At 40.1% G+C, this 19654-nt stretch overlaps 1 protein-coding gene across 6 annotated transcripts in view; it reads right to left on the minus strand.

The window, feature by feature from the left end:
* LOC124139282 (FK506-binding protein 15-like) overlaps positions 1-19654 on the minus strand; it is an 84463-nt gene that overhangs the window by 60072 nt on the left and 4737 nt on the right. For all 6 annotated transcript variants that reach the window (XM_048389601.1, XM_048389600.1, XM_048389605.1 and 3 more), the window contains exons 2-11: positions 17407-17504; positions 14195-14261; positions 13160-13229; positions 12124-12198; positions 10934-11032; positions 10608-10760; positions 9040-9108; positions 7738-7881; positions 6795-6926; positions 6113-6232 (exon numbers count right to left, since the gene is read on the minus strand). In XM_048389601.1, coding sequence (XP_048245558.1) covers positions 6113-6232; positions 6795-6926; positions 7738-7881; positions 9040-9108; positions 10608-10760; positions 10934-11032; positions 12124-12198; positions 13160-13229; positions 14195-14261; positions 17407-17504 — 1027 coding nt within the window. The remainder of the gene's footprint in view (positions 1-6112; positions 6233-6794; positions 6927-7737; positions 7882-9039; positions 9109-10607; positions 10761-10933; positions 11033-12123; positions 12199-13159; positions 13230-14194; positions 14262-17406; positions 17505-19654) is intronic.

Here is a 19654-nt window from a genome sequence, read left to right on the forward strand (position 1 = left end):
AGTGGAAACATTCTGAGGCTTGCCGAGGATTTTTGCAACTTTTATCAACGAGTGTTGATATATTTGATATCAAGGACACGAGGGTGAGATTTTATTTATCATCCAACATCATTCTTCCACCTTTTTCAATTTGTAGACAGTCATTAACAGTGTCTTCAGTGTAAAAAGTACTGCAAACAGCTTCAGTAGCAGAGCCATTAGTGATGTCATTTGATTGTGACGTCATGGTAACCATTGATGTCACAATGGTCTGCAAAGCATTGTGATGTAATTTCATTGCAGCGATATCTACAGTGTAGATATCGCTTGATCTAATCCAAGTGATATCTCCTGTGGGAGCCAGTTTTGGATGATAAATCATGTTTCTCTCATCTCGTGAAGGAAAAAGAGTTATTTTTACTCGTGGTTATGCCGCTTGTTATCTCCTTTCCCCCTTCCCTCGATGACAGAAACATGATAATTCACTTGAAACATGAAATACCCTCTATATGTTTACAGATTTAAATTGGTTGGTTGATTTGTTGTTTTACACCGAACTCAGCAATATTCCCGCTTTATGACGGAGTTCTGTAAATAATCAAGTCTGGATCAGACAATCCAGTGATTGATATCATGAGTATCGATCCACGGAATTTGGATCAATGACATGCTCCAACTATTAGTCAGCGAGCCGATCCCATTAGTCGCCTCTTACGACAAGCATGGGTTGCTGAAGACCTATTCTACCCCGGATCTTCATGGAAGTCAAAACCTTAGCCACAGCAGTGTACCTCACCTGGACATGTACTCAACAGTCTAAAATGTCAACAGACAAATAGGAAAAGTTGCTCTTCAACTATTCTCAGTGTGAATATTCCCAACTGTTCTGAATAATTACTGAGGAAACACTAAACTCTAATGATTTGAACATGATGTCATCATTATGAGGTACATACATTGAAAAGTTTACAGAGCCAAATATACCTTTTGAAAGGACTTAAAAGCATTGTGTGTGTGTGTGCGTGCGTGCGTGCGTGCATGTGTGTCTGCTTGTACTAGTTCACACTAATGTTGATTTTATAGTGCCAGCCCACTGAGATTCCATGCTGCAGTTTAACATGAATACCCCACTCAGACACAGTATACTGACTCAAAGCTGACCAGTCCTTGTCTTAGCCCCTTAATGCCGAGCACCAGGCAGGGTAACAACAAGTACCGTCTGTTATCATTGATAAAATGACGCAGCTGGGGATAAAACCCACGACATTCCGTCTTGGGCGGACGCTCTCGACTAGACCACATAGGCCTTCTACGTCACCCAGGACTTGCAATGGACTCACTTGCATGTGTTTTGGAAGCAATACTTTGTGTATAGTAAACCTGATTGATTAATATTGTGAATGATCCATGAATGAGAATAAATATATTTTAACCTTCTAACATGTCTTTTTTCAGTATCTTTCATGAGTAAAATAAAAAATTCTTAAATGTTACTTTACAATACTCTAGGGAGCACGGGTGGCCCAGTCACCTAAGGCGCCGCGATTCGCTGAGCAGAGTTGAATCCCTTGGGCACGCCAGAAACCTTTGATTGTGGGTTCAAATCCCGGTTTGCCCTGATTATGTTTCTAGGTTTGTCAGCACCATACCCGTGCTCGTGGGTTTCACAGAAGGGGTAAACATCTGAGACTTCAGACACTTCGGGCTTTCCTCCCACATTAAGCTGACACGCCGTGATATAACTGGTATACTGTTAAAAGCGGCGTTAAACCACACTCACTCACTCACTCACTCACTACACTGAAACAGGTCTAACATGAGTAACAGACACTGAAACAGCAACAAGTCTTTTAACCTTATACGACTCTTGGTGCATTGTATTATAACTAAAAGCGTTATTCCCCCAACCACCCCTACAAACTCATTTTAACAATTCAAAAGAACTAATTTTAAATGAGAACTTGTCAATGATCGATTTCATGATCAATTCCTACAATCAAAGTAGCCTTGCTTGACAACGGTATAAGCATCTATACTGAAGCATCGCCTGTACAGTATATAAAGAAGTTGTTATCCATAAATTGTGTCTACTTTGTCATCCGTCAACTCATTCGTAATGCCTATCAAACAATCCTTCAATCAATATTCCTTTAAATCAATTATTTGGAACAACACTATGATAAACTGTACCATTATACCATATTAGTGTGTGTTGTGGTAGAACCATATTGTAAAACACAGAGGAAGATGCATGTGTTGTGGTAAAACCATATTGTAAAACACTGAGGAAGATGTGTGTGTTGTGGTAGAACCATATCGTAAAACACTGAGGAAGATGCGTGTGTTGTGAGAGAACCATATCCTAAAACATGGAGGAAGATGCGTGTGTTGTGGTAGAACAATATCGTAAAACACTGAGGAAGATGAGTGTGTTGTGGTAGAACCATATCATAAAACACTGAGGAAGATGCGTGTGTTGTGGTAGAACCATATCGTAAAACACTGAGGAAGATGCGTGTGTTGCGGTAGAACCTTATCATAAAACACTGAGGAAGATGCGTGTATTGCGGTAGAACCTTATCATAAAACACTGAGGAAGATGCGTGTGTTGTGGTAGAACCATATCCTAAAACACTGAGGAAGATGCGTGTGTTGTGGTAGAACCTTATCGTAAAACACTGAGGAAGATGCGTGTGTTGCGGTAGAACCATATCGTAAAACACTGAGGAAGATGCGTGTGTTGCGGTAGAACCTTATCTAAAACACTGAGGAAGATGCGTGTGTTGCGGTAGAACCATATAGTAAAACACTGAGGAAGATGTGTGTGTTGTGGTAGAACCATATCATAAAACACTGAGGAAGATGCGTGTGTTGTGGTAGAACCTTATCATAAAACACTGAGGAAGATGCGTGTGTTGCGGTAGAACCATATCATAAAACACTGAGGAAGATGCGTGTGTTGCAGTAGAACCTTATCATAAAACACTGAGGAAGATGCGTGTGTTGCGGTAGAACCTTATCATAAAACACTGAGGAAGATGCGTGTGTTGCGGTAGAACCTTATCATAAAACACTGAGGAAGATGCGTGTGTTGCGGTAGAACCTTATCATAAAACACTGAGGAAGATGCGTGTGTTGCGATAGAACCTTATCATAAAACACTGAGGAAGATGCCTGTGTTGCGTTAGAACCTTATCGTAAAACACAGAGGAAGATGTGTGTGTTGTGGTAGAACCATATCATAAAACACTAAGGAAGATGCGTGTGTTGCGGTAGAACCATATCATAAAACACTGAGGAAGATGCGTGTGTTGTGGTAGAACGTTATCTAAAACACTGAGGAAGATGCGTGTGTTGCGGTAGAACCATATAGTAAAACACTGAGGAACATGCGTGTGTTGCGATAGAACCTTATCATAAAACACTGAGGAAGATGCCTGTGTTGCGGTAGAACCTTATCGAAAACACTGAGGAAGATGTGTGTGTTGTGGTAGAACCATATCGTAAAACACTGAGGAAGATGCGTGTGTTGTGGTAGAACCATATAGTAAAACACTGAGGAACATGCGTGTGTTGCGATAGAACCTTATCATAAAACACTGAGGAAGATGCCTGTGTTGCGGTAGAACCTTATCGAAAACACTGAGGAAGATGTGTGTGTTGTGGTAGAACCATATCGTAAAACACTGAGGAAGATGCGTGTGTTGCGTTCGGTAGAACCATATCGTACAACACTGAGGAAGATGCGTGTGTTGTGGTAGAACCATATCGTACAACACGGAGGAAGATGCGTGTGTTGCGGTAGAACCTTATCATAAAACACTGAGGAACATGCGTGTGTTGCGATAGAACCTTATCATAAAACACTGAGGAAGATGCCTGTGTTGCGGTAGAACCTTATCGTAAAACACTGAGGAAGATGTGTGTGTTGTGGTAGAACCATATAGTAAACCACTGAGGAAGATGCGTGTGTTGCGTTCGGTAGAACCATATCGTACAACACTGAGGAAGATGCGTGTGTTGTGGTAGAACCATATAGTAAAACACGGAGGAACATGCGTGTGTTGCGGTAGAACCATATCGTAAAACACTGAGGAAGATGCGTTTGTTGTGGTAGAACCATATCATAAAACACTGAGGAAGATGTGTGTGTTGTGGTAGAACCATATCGTAAAACACTGAGGAAGATGCGTGTGTTGTGGTAGAACCATATAGTAAAACACTGAGGAAGATGTGTGTGTTGTGGTAGAACCATATCGTAAAACACTGAGGAAGATGCGTGTGTTGTGGAAGAACACTATGGTAAAACACTGAGGAACATGCGTGTGTTGTGGTAGAACCTTATCTAAAACACTGAGGAAGATGCGTTTGTTGTGGTAGAACCATATCATAAAACACTGAGGAAGATGTGTGTGTTGTGGTAGAACCATATCGTAAAACACTGAGGAAGATGCGTGTGTTGTGGTAGAACCTTATCTAAAACACTGAGGAAGATGCGTTTGTTGTGGTAGAACCATATAGTAAAACACTGAGGAAGATGTGTGTGTTGTGGTAGAACCATATCGTAAAACACTGAGGAAGATGCGTGTGTTGTGGAAGAACACTATGGTAAAACACTGAGGAACATGCGTGTGTTGTGGTAGAACCTTATCTAAAACACTGAGGAAGATGCGTTTGTTGTGGTAGAACCATATCGTAAAACACTGAGGAAGATGCGTGTGTTGTGAGAGAACCATATCATAAAACACTGAGAAAGATGCGCGTGTTGCAGTAGAACCATATCGTAAAACACTCAGAAAGATGCGTGTGTTGCGGTAGAACCATATCGTAAAACACTGAGGAAGATGTGTGTGTTGTGGTAGAACCATATCGTAAAACACTGAGGAAGATGCGTGTGTTGTGAGAGAACCATATCATAAAACACTGAGGAAGATGCGTGTGTTGTGGTAGAACCTTATCTAAAACACTGAGGAAGATGCGTGTGTTGTGGTAGAACCATATCGTAAAACACTGAGGAAGATGCCTGTGTTGTGGTAGAAGCTTATCGTAAAACACTGAGGAAGATGCCTGTGTTGTGGGAGAACCATATCGTACAAGACTGAGGAAGATGCGTGTGTTGTGGTAGAAGCTTATCGTAAAACACTGAGGAAGATGCATGTGTTGCGGTAGAAGCTTATCGTTAAACACTGAGGAAGATGCGTGTGTTGTGGTAGAACCATATCATAAAACACTGAGGAAGATGCGTGTGTTGTGGTAGAACCATATTGTAAAACACTGTGGAAGATGCATGTGTTGTGGTAGAACCATATTGTAAAACACTGAGGAAGATGCCTGTGTTGTGGTAGAAGCTTATCGTAAAACACTGAGGAAGATGCCTGTGTTGTGGGAGAACCATATCGTACAAGACTGAGGAAGATGCGTGTGTTGTGGTAGAAGCTTATCGTAAAACACTGAGGAAGATGCATGTGTTGCGGTAGAAGCTTATCGTTAAACACTGAGGAAGATGCGTGTGTTGTGGTAGAACCATATCATAAAACACTGAGGAAGATGCGTGTGTTGTGGTAGAACCATATTGTAAAACACTGTGGAAGATGCATGTGTTGTGGTAGAACCATATTGTAAAACACTGAGGAAGATGCCTGTGTTGTGGTAGAAGCTTATCGTAAAACACTGAGGAAGATGCCTGTGTTGTGGGAGAACCATATCGTAAAACACTGAGGAAGATGGCTGTGTTGTGGTAGAACCATATCGTAAAACGCTGAGGAAGATGCGTGTGTTGTGGTAGAACCATATTGTACAACACTGAGGAAGATGCGTGTGTTGTGGTAGAACCATATCATAAAACACTGAGGAAGATGCGTGCATTGTGGTAGAACCATATCGTAAAACACTGAGGAAGATGCGTGTGTTGTGGGAGAAACATATCGTAAAACACTGAGGAAGATGCGTGGGTTGTGGTAGAACAATATCGTAAAACATTGAGGAAGATGCGTGGGTTGTGGTAGAACAATATCGTAAAACACTGAGGAAGATGTGCGTGTTGCGGTAGAACCTTATCGTAAAACACTTAGGAAGATGCTTGTGTTGCGGTAGAATCATATCGTAAAACACGGAGGAAGATGGCTGTACTCACTGGCTGCTCTTCCTCTCCCTCCTCATCGACCTGGGCGGCGACGGCACCAGCTAGCGGCAACATCGGCTTTCCCATCTTGGCCATCCGGGATATTAGCTTGGCCTTGTCAGACTTGGGGGACTGTCGCAAAACAAAGAATCTCGTCTAATGATTTAAAATTAATATTTGCATTGAGCTTTATATATACATTTTTGTGACAAATAAATCTGAAAATCACAGGTCTTGATCCCCTCGCCCCCCTCCCCCTTCAATTGTAAATACTGCCATGGAAACTCAGATAATATCTGTTCATTTCATAAGTCATATCATCATTATCTTCCTTGGGTCAGTAGGGTGGTTGAAGTGCTGAAGACCCGGGTTCGATTCCCAACATGGATACAATATGTGAAGCCCATTTCTGGTGGCCTCGCTGTGATATTGCTAGAATATTGCTATATGCGGAGTAAAACAATACTCACTCACTCACTCGCTCTATATCTTCCAAAAAATTATAGGGAATAACCTCAGAATCAGAGATTATCCCTCTCCCCAGTTAAGGAACACTGTAGGTCCCTCGCCATTCATTTTCTCAGGACAAATAACCTGTCATTCAGTCACTCGCCTTTTTCTATCAATGAGTAACAAACTTGAGGTTAACTCCACACGTGAAACTGTCAACTGGATGGAACAGGGTAAGACTTACGTTTGCCATCTGTTCGGAGATAGACCTTGTTCTTCCCTTGACTGTCTCCCCATCCTCATCCACAGCCTTCTGCTCCATCACGGGAGTGGGGGCGGGGGACTGGTTTGGGGAGTCACCCTTCTGTAGCTTCACCTACGTGCAAATACAAGTTACAAACTAAAACATGGTCATACACAGAAGTATTCCCTTTAAATTAATGCAATAAGAAATATCAGTTGACGTAAAAAATATTAACACATTATTATGTAAATTATATTCCACATTTCACTGATTCTGTAAATTGTGGATGAGTAAATTCATAATGGTTGGCATCTGTGATGCTTATTTCAAAACTTGTTTTTGCTGCTGTTAAATTGTCATAATCATGATAATAACAACACTTTTGAAACAAGTGTCATCAGAAGATGACAAATTCCCCTGGCCCCCACAAAAGCAAGAGGCACCACTTCAGCCCCTGGTAAACACATGTACCAAGTTTGGATGAGAAATCTTTGACAGTTTTCAAATTATGCTCCGGAAACCAAATATAAACGGACAGAATGACAGAAAGATCAAATGATGACAATATCCCCCCGCATTATATTATTATACAATGTATGTTTCCATAATACATGTAAAAAGGAAAACAATTTCATTTAATTTTTTTACCACTGAGTCAGCAAGTCTTTATTTGAATTAACCTCAAAACAACTGGGGTTTAATGTTCACAACATTTCTCAAGTCCTGAACAGGGATTCAAACCAGACACTCAATGTCGACATTGTGACACCTTGTCCACATGACTTTAACAGCATCATCAAGATATCAATGAATAGATACTATCTGTCGTATTACCCAAAGACCTGCCTCACTGACAATCTTGTAAGCTGTTATTTTGTCCAGTGACTGAAAGAAGGGAGATAACTGTACAAAACACAAAAGCAGAAATCACATCTCAGCTTACCCGAATGACCTCCACATCAAAGATGAGTGTGGAGTTAGCAGGGATCCTGTTTGGCATCCCCTGACTCCCGTAGCCGAAGCTGGGAGGGACAACCAACAACCTCCGTCCTCCTTTCTTCATACCCAGGATGCCCGTCTCCCAGCCCTGTCACAACACGAAAAATATTCATCAGAATTAGTAGCCATCCTCTCAGCATCCTCCTATAAATAAGTCAACCACTTAGTCATTATTCGCAGAGGCGAATCCACGACTTTGAAAAAGTTGGTGCGCATAATACCGAGGTCACAAGGTGACTTGGCTGAGAGCGCAGTTAACATGTAAAGTGTCTGAAAAAGGTGTGCACCCCCTCTCTGAATCCGCCAATGATTTTATACTACCAGTCTATGGCCCTACATTTTCATGAGCTGGATCATAGATTGTTTTTGGATCATAGATTTTCAAAGTCTGAGGAAGAAAAATGCAAAAACAAGTTTGACGTGGCTGGTCAGAAAACCAATACCCATAGATCAGATCATCTTGATTTGTACCAGTATCACAGATGAAACAGCAGTTCATCATTGTCTGCAACATGTTTCTGCTTTACTCGTAAAACAAAGGGAGCTTATTTGGTTAAAATCTGTGTCAGTTCCTTGATAGCGATAGACCCATTTGTGGGTATCTGTATACCACAGCTGCCACCAATCACAGCTCCCCACTGTGCTGGTGCTTTGCAACCCTGCATGGAGTTGAAATAGGAACCGATTGACCGGAATATTTACAAACAAGTGATGCTGATCTTTAAAAAACAGTCTGCAATCTTGAACCAAACTGATGAAATGAACAAACTAAAATTTATCCGGGAAATACCAAGTCAGTCATAAACCTTTTTGCATTCCACTATAAAGACATTCCCTCATACACACAAATATATACCGGGTACATGTCATTATACTGTGGGTTTGAGATTATGAGGCTCTTGTAATGGCCGCCTCAATAGTGGTGGCAGCAATGAGTGAGTATTGTTTACACACACATATATACATATGTCTGTTGGATGTACTGTGCAGAACATCCACTGTCGCTGATCAGTTAAATAAAATATGTCAAACTCAGCATTACATTGGTATTGTTTGATGATTTTTTCAAAATCACAAAACCGTTTTTGTGTGTAATGTGCTGACGAAAAAACGTGTAATTGAACCTTTTGTATTTTTGTTCATCTTTGATGAAAAGAGTGTTGGAGGATCTGTGACCCAACAAATAAAAGATAATGACTTAATCAGATGAACCATCCATTTGTATGTGGGGATGTTGTGTACTTACCTTAATAACTTTTCCTTTCCCAAGTTTGAACCGGAACATTTTGTCTGAAGTGGCATTGCTATCAAAAACCTACAAAGAAATTATAGAAAATAGTTACCTTAAACTCATACTGAGAAATCTAAGAATCCTCACTCTGTTCTTAATGTTCTTCTGTCTTTCTGTTTTCAACCCAAACAAACTCGAAAAATTTCAATATGTTAATACTGGTGATTAAAATTTCCGCAATACTTTAGTTAGAACCACAGCAGCCCCTTTAGGATTCTGGGTTAGCATCGGTCCCCCGCAACGTATTCTTGTCATACAAGGTGACTAAATGGATTCGGTTGTCATAAAGCTGGAATATTGCTGAGTGCGGCGTTAAACAAAAAACAAACAAAATCATTTGTTTGTTTATCTGTTGTTTCACGCCACAGTCACTAATATCAAGGCAGCTTGTGAACAATGGTGAATTATCAAAGATCTGGTAGTCAGGCTCGCTGACTTGGTTGATGCATGTCATCGATCCCAATTGTGTGGATCGATGCTCATGATATTAATCACTGGATTGTCTGGTCCAGACTCGATTATTTACAGACCGTCGTCATATAGCTGGAATATTGCTGAGTGCGACGTTAAACAAAAAAAAAAAAAAAAAATATCAATCTAGGTGGTCTTAGCCAATGAGCGAAGTCCCATGCCTTCAGGTGAGGTGAGGTGAAATGGGGTTTAACGTCGCGTCCAAGATTATTGCACTTATATAGCGACGTGCATGCATGTGTGTGTGTGTTTGTGTGGCTGCTTGTACTAGTCTGGACTGTTGCCGATATATAGTGCTAGCTCACTGAGATACCATGCCGTAGTTTAACATGAATACCCCACTCAGACACAGTATACTGACTTCGAGCGGACAAGTCCTTGTTTTAGCCCCTTAATGCCGAGCACCAGACAGAGTAACAACAAGTACCATCTTTTAACGTCTTTTGGTATGACGCTGTCGGGGATCGAACCCTGGACCTTCCGCTCTCCGGGCGGACGCTCTACCACTAGACCACGGAGGCGGTCCCATGCCTTCAGGGTGCAATGATAAACAATCAACCAAGTCACAAATTCTGACAACCAGATCCATTAGCCTCCCACGACCAGCAAAATGTAGTCCCCACTTGGCTCAGCATCATTTTCAGAAGAGTCTACTCCTAAAACACCCCTTCTTATTAGCAAAGTTAACCATGCTATGACCACAAGGAATCTTGAAAGTCTCAGGCTTCAAGGAAATGGGGCTTAACATGCATTCAAGATTATTGCACATATATAGTGACATGCATGGCTGCTGGTACTAGTCCAGCCTTATGCCAGTTTAATAGTGCTAACACATCGAGATACCATGCCACAGTTTAACATGGATATACCACTCTGACACAGTATACTGACTCCAAGCCGACCAATCCTTGTTTTAGCCCCTTAATGCCAAGTGGTAGGCAGATTAACAACAAGTACCATCTTTTAACCATCTTTTGATATGACGTGACCAGGGGACCTTCTGCTCTCCCGGCATGGGTTCCAGACGAATATGTAAGTTGCAGACAGCTCACCTGTCCATATGTATTGTTTGTCATCAGCCAGCCGGTGTATTTGATTTCTGCTGAGTCATCAGGTTCCAGTGGTCCCCCGTCCCCCAGAGTCAGGTCCTGGATCACCACGCTGTCTAGGGACCCACCAGTGCTGTTAGCTTTGCACAGTGCCACCTGCAGGGGACATAAGGGTAGACGACAAGAATGAAAAGTAATTGTTAACATTTTAATTGCTAATTGATCTTAAAGAGTAAGTATCCTACGAGTATAATTTAAAATTTCCTGAATCATGTCAATTGGCACATAAATGTGAAAATATCCAGCACAGATTATCACGTCCTACTTACGTCTTTTGCAAACTTGATGATTGTTTCTTCCTTGTCAAACATAAGTGACCAACTCTGGCGTCCTTCATCATAAAAACTTGCATAATTGTTGGCTTGAACCTGTGAAAAACAGCATATTTGTAGCAAGTTTTGCAGCGAGAGTGTGAGTGAGTGAGTGAGTGAGTGAGTGAGTGAGTGAGTGAGTGAGTGAGTGAGTGAGTGAGTTTCTTAATATTTTTAGCATATATCATCATAGTATATTGGTTGAATACCTTGTAGCAGTCCCTGCTGAATTTCTGTGATTGCAGAATATTTTGCAGAAATGCCCACTCGGTGCAGAAACATACGTATCTTGCAGAAAATAGCATTTTGTGCAGAACTCGAGCAGATTTTTGCATTTATCTGCCACAGAATTTGTCAAATACACTGCAGAAGTTTAACATGTGAGTCAAAAGCTGGTTTTAAACATGTAAACGGTTATTAATTTTCTTTTTAAGGGAAGTTTACTTTCGCATTATTGCTTACCGAAAGTGCACTCATATATGTTTACTGATCTCCAGATTCATTTTCAATATGTTATTCTAGCCGTGGATAAGTAGTGATAAGTTGAAAGTGCCTGTCACGATTCAAACAAGTGCAAAGCTAAAACTTAACTTAAAAGTTTGCAGAGACATGTGCGGAATCAAAATTTTGTTGCAGAATTTATTGGCCATGGGAGGTGAGTATTGTTTAACGCCACTTTTAGCAATATTCTAGCAATATCAAAGCAGGGGACAACAGAAATGGGCTTTACACATTGTACCCATGTGGGGAATCGAACCTGGGTCTTCGGTGTGACGTGGGTGTTGGCCATGGAATACAGTGGGGACTGTTGTAGTATGCTAATAACGGCATGAGTGAATGACTTGGGTTTAACTCTGCTTCAACAGTATTTCAGTTACATCACACCGGTCAGCTCAATGTGAGTTGAAATGATGCAGAGGTTATTAAACACACTTATCTCTTTGCCAAACCCCCAATCCCGGTGATGACAAACCAAGGATCACAATCAGGCTGAATCTAAGATTAATAACCCATCATCATAGGATCCTGGCACACCAAAGGGAAGCAACCCTGCACAGCAAGGTGCAACAGATGGTTTACCCATGCCCCTAGTAATAAAATAAGAAGCACTTTCCTTCAACAACAAGATCTACATGATGATAACTTACTCTGAATGTAAATGCTGAGCTGATCTTGGCATTGGTGACCTGCTGTTGCTTGCTCACATAAAGCAGGATCCGGTACTGAAAACGTGAATAAAAGCATGTCAACTGAATTGAACAAGCAGTCTTGGATATTAGCCACTAGTCTGAAGCCTGAGTCAAGCAACTTCTGTTCGGTGTATCAAGCTCAGCTCAAGAATCAAGAAAACGATTCTTATAGACTCATTAGTTTTTGAACAGACTGATTTAGTTACCATGGTTGCTTTTAATAAATACCTCTATTTGGGTACAAATATACAGTGAAATGTTGATAGTCTGGACCCTGTAAGCATGGTAAGTCCTGGAATCTGATCTTCCTAAAAATATTGTTGTGACCGCCCACATACATCAGTTTCATTAACATGAATACCACAGCATTAGAATTTTGATGGCTTGAGTAAACCTTATTTCACTAGTATTCAGAGTTTGCGGCTAGTCCTGCTTGAAAGAGTAACGTTTACTATAACGTTAACTTATACCATCTTTGGATTTTTACACAAAGTGGGCTAGAGGATAAGCCTGAATATCAAAAACAAGAACTAGATGTATTACACAGAATCCAGCTGACCTGGGCCCACTTGCACAAAGCGATCTTAGCGCTAAGATGATCTTAACTCCCATACTCTAACATAGGCTAACAATAGTCTTAGCGCTAAGATCGATTTGTGCAAGGGGGCCCTGGTCTGTCTTCTCAAGTGGTTGTCCACACTGCTAGGAGACTTACAAATAATGAGTGAGAGAGTGAGTATGATTTTACGCCGCTTTTAGCAATATTCCAGCAATATCACGGCGGGGGACACCAGAAATGGGCGTCACACATTGTACCCATGTCGGGAATCGTACCCGGGTCTTTGGCGTGACGAACAAACGCTTTAACCACTGGGCCATCCGACCGCCCCCCAAAAATAGAGAAAGTCATACAGCATCTTGAGTCTTCCTCAAGTTCTCTATAATTTCATACGATCAAAGTTTCTTTCGCCTGTGAGTACAGATGAAGACTTACATCTTTGGCTGCATGGTTGCCAAGGACAGCCACGCCTAGTTTCCCCTGACTGGCATACTGGTTCTCTACGCTGCAAGTACACAACAGCTCCAACATAATAGAAATATAATTATTAATAAAAGCCTTAAAATTAAATTTAAATAAGGCTTAAATCAAATAAAGCCTTAAAGGCTTAAAAAAATTAAAAGAATTGGTTCTCAGGTAATGACTTTTGAAAATATAGTTTGAGCGGGTGGTGGTTTTTGTTTTTGCTTGTTCAGACTTGTATGTTATAAAACAGATATAATTTATAAGCATGCAACTCCTATTGCCTCATTAACACGAGATGCACAGTAAAGCAGTGCGCATTTAAAGGGAAGTAACTGTGTGTTATATTGGATTGCATTGTTTTTAAGTATAAGGATGTTTTATTTTTTTTTGAAAATGGAAATAATAATGAGACATGCGGCAGACTTTATGATGATGCGGGTGGTGACTGAGAACCAAGACTATTGTTTTTTTAGCCTAAATAAAGATTATTGTGATAATGGTGATGGTCATTGGTCTGATTTTCGTATTGCAATTTATCGCAATAATGATGCATGTATTGCGATACGTATACAAAATATTGCTGATGAATTTCAGAATTTCATTTCATTTGTCACTTATTTAAACTTGGCCAACAAAGAAAATAGGCATGATTTTGAAAAACACCATATACTGGTATAAATCTAAACGTATTGTGATATTATCATTTTAATGTGATAGCACTGTGGTGGCAAGCCAAGGTTCATAATCATGGAAAATTCAAATAACAATCAGCAGATCCTGGTACACCAAAGATAAAACACATAGAGTGTACAAGCCTGGATTTGGCAGCTGTGCAGAAACATACAGGCAGGTGAATCTTATTCATGTTAATGGAAAGTTTAAATTAATTAAAATAAAAAAATATTCCTTTTACATATTAGGTACGACAGCTACTGAACAAATGCGAGGTTTTGGGAGAACACAGTGTGTAATAAACGCTAGGTGTAAATCTGAAATGTTACTGACTACTTATAGGCGTGAACTACTGTAGCACTGAGGATGGCCGGGGCAGCGCCTCCATCGGGGCTGGCTTCTGAAGACAAAAAATAATCCATGTGCAGAAGTAGCAACTGATTAGGAAAGACACAAACAAATTGACTAGCTCAAAAAGGCAGGGATAGAAATTTAGCCTCCACTGTTTGCTAGCCATCATCTACACTTCATGGGACTGTGCACACTACTGTCCTCCATCATCTCTTAATACATCAGATACACTGCAATGCAGTGCTAATTTAACTGATGAATCATACCATAGCTTGCTCCCAGTGAGAGGGGGCGGTCGGGTAGCCTTGTGGTTAAAGCGTTCGCTCGTCACGCCAAAGACCCGGGTTCAATTCCCGACATGGGTACAATGTGTGAGGCCGATTTCTGGTGTCCCCCCCCGTGATGTTGCTGGAATATTGCTAAAAGCGGCGTAAAACCATTCTCACTCACTCACTCCAGTGAGAGGGATTTCTCTGACAAATGACATTTGATATTTCTGATAACATTGCATAAATGGCAATGGCCACAGGCTCGACAGAACGTCGGTGGTCGTGTTTCGCAAAAATGTTCATGCATGGTGATTGATTGAGTATGGTTTTACGCCGCTTTTAGCAATATTCCAGCAATATCGCAGCGAGCGATGGGCTTCACACATTGTACCCATGTGGAGAATTGAACCCAGCCTTCAGCAAGATGAGCGAACGCTTTAACCACGAGGCTATCCCACCACCCGTTCATGCATGGAGTAGGGCTGCTTTGACTCCCATGAGTTATACAAGGGCTCATTTCATTTGCTGATTCAACATAAGCGTCACCAATACCCAGCAAAGTGAACAGATATATTTGTTTTGTTTTGTTTGTTTGTTGTTTAATGTCGCACTAAGCAATATTCCATCTAAATGACGGCGGTCTGTAAATAATCATGTCGGGACCAGGCAATCCAGTGAGGTGAGCATTGACCTATGCCACTGGAATGGACATGCTTCAACAAAGCCACCGAGCATGATCCAGATCCCGTTAGTCTGCTCTCACGACGAGCATAGTCGCCTCTTATGACAAGCATGGGTTGCTGAAGACTAATGCTGTCCTGGATCTTCACGGACGGAAGACATATAGCAGTGTGTACAAGCCAGTGAAGTATTGTCATAAGTTTTACAGCAGGAATTATAATATCACTAAAGCCTGAAACAAAGAGCGAACCTACTTGAACTTGCAATGTAAAATTAAAACAAAATTTGCAAATTTCTATTCCTGCTCTTATGATGAATCAATATAGAGTGGGTTTCAAAAATTAAGAGGTTATTTACTAGGAAACAGTGCTTGAAAAGAAGGATTTCATGCATCCTCGATGATCCAACATATCTGACGCTCATTCCGAGCCTGGATCCTTTTGCCACAATTGTATTGAGTCCAGTTTGAAGTTTTTTGTTAGGGAGCCAAGCAGCTCCTAATATGAATATTTTAGGATCCAAATTTTTTAAGGAGTAAACAGATATCTTAGGCCAGGCTTTTTTTATTTTTAGGATTACAGATTTTTCAACCCAAAGTAGGGTTGGAGGAGGAAAAAAAAAAAGAAGAAGAAAAAAAAGCCAGATTCATTTTTTATTAATGCAGAATGCCTCTGGCATACTTTATGAACATATTCTGTGCTCAAAAGGACGCCATTTGTGACAATAAAGCCCCTTGTAACAATAAAAATTCTACCACTTACAACACAGACAATTGTCAAGGGAGGCTATTCATGTTCGGCTTTGAGATCAACAAAGATTGATTATGTATCTCTTTACTGGTTTATACAATGTGTGAAGCCCATTTCTGGTGTCCCCCGCCGTGATATTGCTGGAATATTGCTAAAAGCGGCGTAAAACAATACTCACTCACTCACTCACTCTTTACTGGTTTACAATGTTAAATTTATGTTTTTTATTAAAAGGTGATGATAACAAATAAAATAACTGACTACGCGGCTATCGGCGGGAAAAAAATAACGGAAACCTGATTTATTTTTTTACATTTTCTAAAAATTTGGAGTCGGCAAGTCTGTAATCCGAAAAATATAAAACGCCAGATATTGTTACCAGTTATGTTTACTTTTAGGTAGCCAAGTGGCGAGCAGGAGATAAATTTAGGTCGCCAATCATAGATTTATGTTGCATTTTGCCAGCAAAATGGTCGCCACTTAAACAAGTTAAAGGGTTGAAAAGTAGCCATCCAATCAAATTAAATGATTATGGTTACAGGAACTATCAAGAGGGTAAGTAATAATCGCCATCACAAGTTCTTGCCTCGTGTTAGATGTACCCAAACTCTTGTATAGAAGAGTAACTTTGATTTGTTGTTGATTTCAAGCTTATCAGTGAAAGACATTCTGTGCTAAGTTAGCGATGTGGCAAATAGAAATCGCGACATCACTTCCCCGACGAAGCTTTGGTGGCGTATGGATTCAGGGAGTGTATATCCTAATGGAATGGAAATATAATATGCCGGATGATAAAGGATGGGGTCTGTGAGGTATGTGGCCATGGTATTCCCCACAAATGTTTTGTTTACATTGATAAGAACTATAACAAGTTCACATTGACTTTCACTTTAAATTTCAAACACTGTTACAAGATGGTAAAATATCACTGTTATTACAATATTCGACGTAATAAGCGCCCCGCTCTTATAAGCACCCTTGGCGATATTTGCGAATATATTGGCTAGTGAACAATCCCAATTAGCACCCCTTCCGATTGATCAATGTTCATAAGACTTATACGCACTTGTGTGTTATATGCAACCTTAATTATAGGCAATTAAATTCTGGAAAAATATATCTGTCGTACATCAACACGAAATTTATCTTTCAACTGTGTTTTTTTCACCAAAATAATATTTTAATAAGAGCGCCCTATTTCTAATTTTGAGAGCGCCCTGGGCGCTTATTACATCGAATACGGTATGTGATAGGAATAATTTTAAATCTTGACATAATACTGGGCAAAAGGTAAAAAGATCAATAAAAAGTCAGAAACGTTTAATTAAAAGAGAAATATTTAAAATGTGCATATTGCAAATTTAAGTTTTGTCCCAGTTGCATTATCATGATTATCATGATTATTTATCATCAGTGATCATGTTCATTATCAAATATCAAGGACAATGCCCACACATAATAATAATTATGAGCATCAAGCAGAAACAGTCCAAACCTTTCCTCTTTGGTTGTTTGGGGGCTGTGTATGTCAGAGATTCATTCCCTCCCTTGTTGCTCGCCTTGTCCATACCAAACAAGTTCGCCAGTTTTGAGCTGCAAATAGTTGAATAAACAGAATTCAATGTGGCTATTTTCTTGTTTCGATAGTAATGTTGTGAACAAGATTTGGTTCCATGCATATATATAAGCTCTGGCGAAACATTTACTACCAACATTTGTTCCTTTGGAGGCGCATATCACGTCCAGTTTTGGGTTCCTATCACTCTGAAATTTATTTCGGTCATGCTGGAGTGAGTGAGTGAGTATCTGTATACCACAGCTGAACCAATCACAGCTCCCCACTGTGCTGGTGCTTTACAACCATGCATGGAGTTGAAATAGGAACTAATTGACCGGAACATTTACAATCAAGTGATGCTGATCGTTAAAAAACAGTCTGCAATCTTGAACCAAACTGATGAAATCAACAAACTAAACATGCTAAAATTTATCCGGGAAATACCAAGTCAGTCATAAACCTTTTTGCATTCCACTATAAAGACATTCCCTCATACACATAAAATATATACCTGGTACATGTCATTATACTCTGGGTTTGAGATTATGAAGCTCATGTAATGGCCACCTCAATGGCGGTGGCAGCAATGAGTGAGTGAGTATGGTTTTACTCCGCTTTTAGCAATATTCCAGCAATAGCACGGCAGGGGACACCAGAAATGGGCTTAACACATTATACCCATGTCGGGAATAGAACCCGGGTCTTCAGCGTGACGAGCGAACGCTTTAACCACTAGGCTACCCGACCGCCCCTCGGTCATGCTGTAACTTTCACACACATGTTCGATCTACCTTGAGAAACTGTCAAACTGTCTAAAAGAGGGATATTGTGATGGGTCTATATCAAGAAATGGGGCTTATTTTGTTGTTGTTTTGGTTGATTTAATGTGGGTTTTTTTGGTGGGTTTTTTTTTTTTTGGTGGGGGGGGGGGGGGGGGGGGAGAAAGCATAAAGGAATTTTAAGCAAGGAACAAATGCTCTATGTGAGAAAATTCCCATTTGACATTTCCCTTAACATTTTTGAATAACATATTTGGGATAACACTTTCAAAGTCAGAGGGGTACACAAAGTACATGATCTAGCTTACCAGATGTCGGACTTTCAATTTTTTTGTCCCCAAAAATACGAGAATCTGTACTTTACTTCGGCCATACCTTTCGGCCATAGGAGTCGGGCCAATTTACACTTGTCAGAGGGGTACACAAAGTACATGATTTAGCTTACCAGATGTCGGACTTTCAATTTTTTTGTCCCCAAAAATACGAGAATCTGTACTTTACTTCGGCCATACCTTTCGGCCATAGGAGTCGGGCCAATTTACACTTGTCAGAGGGGTACACAAAGTATGTGATCTATAACATTTGTTACATTTGACCACTTTATAAATGGCATTGTGTGTTCATAACAAATTCAATAAAAATATGTTTTTTTATATACATGTATCTCTGTTGCCGTGGTAATGTTTTCTCCTTTTCTGTTTAGTCTTCGGGATACTTCATCCCGACAGCAGTAGTATTCACTGGTGACTCCCTTTTTGTTAAGTCATTTGTCATAAACACGTTTTGCGTTTTGGGCTCTGCTTTCTATCTGTTTCCGTAATAATTACATGTTTTCACATTCACCTTTACCATTAATTAACTATTGGGTTTTGTTACATGCCTTTCTTTTCCATCATTTTCTTTTGTTTTTCCTTTAGATTATGTGTATTGCATGTGTATGTAGGTCTTAGTTTCCCTGGTTTTCAGGTTGCACCTTAACAATATACAGGAACATTGCTCATGAACACACCCAAACATTTGTTCCTGTCAGTCGGAGCTTTTCACTACCGGGTCGGAACATTTTCACTGCAATTTTATGTACTTAATCCTGATATTTTTTCTGTGTAGAAACTAAATTTGGGTGGAACAAAAACATGCTTACAAAAAACGGACAAAGTAATTAATATCCCCACCCTTTTACATATGTTAAAAAATAGCACATATTTATATATTATGTGATTATACCAATCAGAAGTTGTGACGTTATGATAAAGATTATGATTAGAATACAAATGAATACAATCAAATGACATGGAATTACTTGCAATCTATTCTGCAAAAGACAGATCTCTTATAATTCATTTGATTGTACTAATTAAAACTGAATTCTGCAACAGCCATGATAGCACAGCTTTATCTTTGTGGTC

Source organism: Haliotis rufescens, unplaced genomic scaffold (assembly GCF_023055435.1).
Source record: "Haliotis rufescens isolate VD_foot unplaced genomic scaffold, xgHalRufe1.0.p SCAF_8, whole genome shotgun sequence".
Taxonomy (NCBI): domain Eukaryota; kingdom Metazoa; phylum Mollusca; class Gastropoda; order Lepetellida; family Haliotidae; genus Haliotis; species Haliotis rufescens.